This window comes from Bombina bombina, chromosome 11, assembly GCF_027579735.1.
Source record: "Bombina bombina isolate aBomBom1 chromosome 11, aBomBom1.pri, whole genome shotgun sequence".
Classification (NCBI taxonomy): Eukaryota; Metazoa; Chordata; class Amphibia; order Anura; family Bombinatoridae; genus Bombina; species Bombina bombina.
Window position 1 is genome coordinate 67,655,703 of NC_069509.1, and position 6,000 is coordinate 67,661,702.

General features: G+C 32.5%; 1 protein-coding gene across 4 annotated transcripts in view; it reads left to right on the plus strand.

The window, feature by feature from the left end:
• The window catches only part of LOC128642126 (somatostatin receptor type 5-like), a 62,248-nt gene extending 56,680 nt beyond the window's left edge, over window positions 1-5,568 (plus strand). For all 4 annotated transcript variants that reach the window (XM_053694803.1, XM_053694802.1, XM_053694801.1 and 1 more), the window contains one exon: window positions 3,509-5,568. In XM_053694803.1, the coding sequence (XP_053550778.1) occupies window positions 3,550-4,545 (996 nt within the window). In that variant the 5' untranslated portion in view covers window positions 3,509-3,549 and the 3' untranslated portion in view covers window positions 4,546-5,568. The remainder of the gene's footprint in view (window positions 1-3,508) is intronic.
• Window positions 5,569-6,000: the final 432 nt, after the last annotated feature.

Below are 6,000 nucleotides of genomic sequence, written 5' to 3' on the forward strand. Positions count from 1 at the left end.
TATTGATGAGTATATTCGTGTAAACAAGATTATGATAGGGATGGGTGAATGTTTTGCAACATTCGAAAATTGAAACTAATTTTAACACATTCATTCATTAGTTTTGAATTTCAAATGTTTGCAAAACATTCTAACATTCGTTTTAGGTAATAGTATTTCTAATGCTTTATGTAATTAAATATTCAATTTGAATTTTTCTAATAATACGATTCGACTAATACAATATTCGAATTCGAAAATTTTAATCTATATATTTGTAATAGTATTTCTAATGCTCTCTTTAAATGTAATATTTTAATTATGCAATATTTGAAATAGAAACATTTGAACTGATATATTTGTATCTATTATTTATCAATTTACTAAATTCCCTACAACATGAACTATTGAACTTCTGAATAGTATTGTATGTTACATTCAATATTATGAATGTGGATATTCTATTTTATTATGAACATTCGAAAATAAAAGTAATATTCGACTGTCGAATTTTAATGGATTTTCATTCATATTCGATTGTCCAAAACGAATGTCCACAGTACTATCCGTTCTACCAAACGAATCACACTTTCAGCACATCCCTAGATTATGAGTTAAAATTAACATGGTTTTATGAGAAATAGATCATGTCAAACTAATCTAACTAGATTTTATGAGGAAGTAAGTCAAAATATAGATAAGGGGGAATCAATCGATATACTTGGATTTTGCAAAGACTTTTGATACAGTGCCACATGAGAGATTAATGTACAAAATGAAGGGACTGGGAATAGCTGAAAATGTTAGCTCATGGATAAATAACTGGATAAAAGATGAGTAGTAGTAAATGGATCATACTCAGATTGGACAAAGGTAATCAGAGGAGAACCCCAGGGATCAGTACTGGACCCTGTTCTTTTTAACCCCTTAACAACCATGACGTACCCTGTATGACGCTGGACGTTAAGGGTTTTCTTGGTTATTATAGAGTGTGTCCTGCCGCTTGCATATTGATCATGCTATTATACCCTCCCTCCCTTCTGCTGGCCACCGGAAATAGCACACTCTAGCTGCTGGTGGTAAGACCGCACTATTAAAAAGGCAATCCCCATATAAAAAGATATATAAATATACCCTGTAAGTCGCTGGTCCTTAAAGGGATACTAACCCCTCATTTTTTTTCTTTCATGATTCAGATAGAGCATGCAATTTTAAGCAACTTTCTAATTTACTCCTATTATCAATTTTTCTTTGTTCTCATGTTATCTTGATTTGAAAAAGCAGTAATAAAAGGTTAGGAGCCGGCCCATTTTTTTAGTTCAGCACCTTGGTAGAGCTGCTGATTGGTTTGCTACATTTAGCCACAAATCAGAAAGTGCTACCCATGTGCTGAACAAAAAATGGTCTGGCTCTAAAGCTTACAGTACTGCTTTTTCAAATCAAGATAGCATGAGAACAAAGAAAAATTGTTAATAGGAGTAAATTAGAAAGGTGCTTAAAATCTCATGCTCTATCTGAATCATGAAATAAAAAAAAATGGGTTTAGTATCCCTTTAAGGGTTTAATATTATTATTCACGACTTGGAGCAAGGATTGTATAGCAACAGCTCTATTTTTGCAAATGATACAAAGTTGTATAAGGTCATTAGGTCAGTACCTAATTGGCTTTAACTGAAAAATAGTGCAAAACAATGTACTTTATTTATATTTGTTCTAAAGAAGGTTAAGACTTGTCTTATGTTTTTCTATAGCAACACAACAGAAATGTCTTGTAATTACAAGGTACTTTATTTACTCTCAATTTAGCTGCTCATATATATTATGCATATATACAATTATTTGTTGTTCAGCAGATCATTTGCTGTTGCAGGGCATAATTGCTGGTATGTACTGTGCAAATATAAAAAACTTATTGTGTATATACACCTCTTACAATGCACAAATTAAAGGAACACTGAAGTGAAAAATATACTTTATTATTGAGATAGAGCATACAATTTAATTTTTTTTTAATTAATTCCGTTATCAAATCATACAGAATCTTTTTATCTACACATTTTTTGAAGAACTAGCTCCTTCTCAGCATTTGCAAGAGTTCACAGTGCATACATATATGATTCTGTGATTTGCTATTGCTTGTCACATGATACAGGGGCAGAGAAATCTAAGGATATTCTTAAAGGGACAATCTAGACCCATTACTTATTCTTTATTACTTATTGTTACATACCAGACAAGAATCTTGCAATGTGTTCCAAATCTATAAGCTTGTAAGAAGTACATGAAACTATTAAATAATCATTGTTTGTTAGCAGCTAAAAATGGCCAACAAGCTCCACCCACAGCTTTCTTCTTGTCCAATTAGCTGTTTTCTTGTATGACAGCTAAGCAGTGCACGTTTAATATTTTTCAGTTTGCTATTTCGAATTGCACATGCAAAAATCAGTGTGTGCGAGTAGAAAACAAAAATGTAAGAGTCAATCGTGATTGGAGAAACTTACATTCCACAATATACATACAATAGGTGGGCGGAGCTTGGTGGCCATTTTTGGCTCCTAACAAATTATAAAGATTTCAATGTTTCATGTACTTCTTAGAAGTTTATAGATTTGGGACCAGCTGCAGTATGCTTCCCTGGTATGTAAAAATAAGTAATCAAAATTATGTATTGGGTATAGACTGTCCCTTTACTTTGGGTCAGAAAGAAATCTACTTCTCATTTGAAAGTCAGAATAAATTATATTGCATTGTCTTTGTATTATGCATTTTTTGATTATGCAATTCTACTGGAATGTAACAGTCCTTTAACTGCTGATATATGGGTGACTAAAGGAAAATTTCCTTCAGCAAATCAGACTCATATACATATACACGGTGAACTCTTGCACAGGCTCAGTAGGAGCTAGGGTCTAATAAAGCTTGCATGTAAAAAGACTGTGCACAATTTGATTATGGAATTAAAATGAAACATTTTTTTTTTTAAGATTACCTTTTCTATATGAATAATTTAAAAATAAGTTTGACTTAAAGGGACATTAAACATGGTTATATAAAATGATAAATTGTATATATATATATATATATATATATATATATATATATATATAAAAAACTCTGCAATATACTTTATTTATTTTGTTCCCTTTTCCTGTAATTCCACTCTGAAATTGTGAGCTTGTCAGTTCCTGTTAGAAATGGAAGTGCTGAACACTGTTATGTCGCACACAGCCATTGGCTGCAAACTCTAGTGACCTATTTATAACTGTTCCTAATTGGCTACAGCAGAAAGTTAAGTTACAACATGGAAGCTCCCATTGTTTTATATACACTCAAACTTTACACTTATTTTGTCAATGTTTAAACTTTAAAAATATATCTACTGTATATGTTATTCTCAGACTAATCTTTTCTTTGAGTGCATCATTCTATCTATCTATTTATTTAGTGTTTAATGTCCCTTTAAGTGCCCCTTAGCATTAGTCAATGATGTTGAATTGTTTATAAATTAATTTATTTATTTATTTTGCAGAAATTCAAGAATTATTTGGCGTTTTCACCCCCAACAGAAATATGGAATCATTTACTATCGATCATTTAGATCTAGAAGACGAAGATTTCAACCATTTTAACTTATCCTATGTGGATTTAATTGATTACACTGAGACTTCTAACATTTACATACTATACTTGTTTATATGTTTGTTTGGTCTCGTTGGAAATGCCTTGGCCATCTATGTCATTTTGAGGTATCAAAAAATGAGGACAGTTACCAACATTTATGTGTTAAGTCTGGCTGTGGCCGACCTGCTTCATATGATCTGCTTGCTAATAGATGCTATTGAAGTAGCTTTGTCCTACTGGCCATTGGGGGGATTCATGTGTAGGGTATACTGGACTCTACTAACATGGACTAAATGCTCTAGTATCTACTTCCTGGTTACCCTTTCCATTAGTGACTGTGTACTGGTGTATTTTCCTGCCTTCTCAAACCAACGGCTTGGATCCAAGATAGCCATAGGAGCAAGCAGCTTTGTATGGGCTCTGTGTTTGCTACTAGTAATCCCCCTATTTAGATATTCTGATATGAATGAGTTTTATTCATGTAAGATCATTTGGCCCGAACCAATAATATTTTGGTCTCAAATCATTATATCCTACCAATTGTCCATGACTTTTGCGTTGCCATTCTTAATCATTTGTATCTGCCTCATTCTCACTATAGTTCGCATTAAGCAACAAGAGAAACCAACTAGTTCTACTATCAAGCAAAATCTGATAATGATTGTCGCTCTTTACATTGTCTTTATCATTTTCTGGCTTCCCGTGGATGTCCTGGAAACAATGAAAGTATACAGGAACTTAGAGGATCTTAGTGATGTAATGCTCTACATTGTTTTACTCATACCTTACTTAAAATCATGTCTTTACCCTATATTGTATGGATTTTTGTCTCCGGGTTTTAAAGAAGCTTACAAGAATGTGCTGCTCTGCAGAAAAGGGGCGGACACTAAAAGCACTCAAGAAATTTCTGACGGTAAACAAGATGCACCATCCTCCAACTGCTAGTTGTGATCTTATTGGGCTTTAAAGAAATGATGTGGCTCATGATGCGAACTTAAACAGAAGTTTTTTTTAAACCCATTACTAGTAATCAATTACTAAGAGGACACTGTACATTGATTTCTATGCTTACTTGAAGACCTGCTCTTCATTATTATCACAAATGTCTCAATGTAATATAGTTTATAGTTACAAAAGCTATTTGATGTTTTAAATGCAGGATGCAACCATAATATTATACTATATACATAGCTGGGATTTCCTACTAGTTCTAGACTAGTAAACATTCATAGTGGACAATTTCAAATTTAATTTCCAGGTATATTGTCGAGTACAATAGTGGTATAATAGTAACTTTTCTCTCCAGAGTAATAAATTAAAGTGACAATTTTGCTGCATTTATATATATATATATATATATATATATATATATATATATATATATATATATATATATATATATATATACATACATACACACATGCTGTATGTGTGTGTGTAAAAATATTGAAAATATTATAATAGTTTACCCGAAGAACTATGATTTTCATGATCCCTAGGTTTGCCTTTAAGGGTTCCTTTTCTTTTATAAATAAAAAACGTTAAAGGGACAGTCTACACCAACATTTTAATTGTTTAAAAAGATAGATAATACCTTTATTACCCATTCCCTGGGTTATATACTTTTTATCTCTGTGATTACCTTGTATCTAAGCCTCTACAGACTGCCTCCTTATCTCAGTTCTTTTGACAGACTTGCATATTACCCAATTGGTGATCCAGGGTACTGAACCTAAAATGGGCGGGCTCCTAAGCGTTACATTTGTGCTATTTAAATAACGATACCAAGAGAATGAAGAAAAAATGATAATAGGAGTAAACGAGAAAGTTGCTTAAAATTGCATGCTCTATCTGAATCATGAAATAAAATAATTGGGTTTTGTATCCCTTTAAGCGTGCTTTACTTTCCTGGCTTATTTACTAAATTTAAAGTATTCAAGCAAAATAAACTGAGCTCAACAAATACAATATGTGTTTAGTCATAGACTGCTTCTATATTTATTCCAATGCTGAAGCATATGGAGGTGTGATTGTTTTATATTAATGTGCAGTTTTGGTGTAAAGATCTTAGGTTTTCAGAAGAGTTCATTACTGACCCCAGATTTTTATTATCATCCTCATCAATAAACATTAAATTCAAATTGTTTTGTTTGCACAGGATTTAGTAGGAATTGGGTGCTTTTTACTATACACTTTTCTTCACAGAGATTCACACAGAATTGTATAGTAAATTATCAATATACACCACCATCATGCAAGGATTATTAATCAACAGTGAAACAAGCATTGTATATATGATCGTCTGGGGTTGCTGTGTTCCTTGTACAGAGAGGAATTGCCTGGTATTTTGGCGCTGGACTGACCGTAATAGGCGGGATCAGACGGATATACTACAGGAAA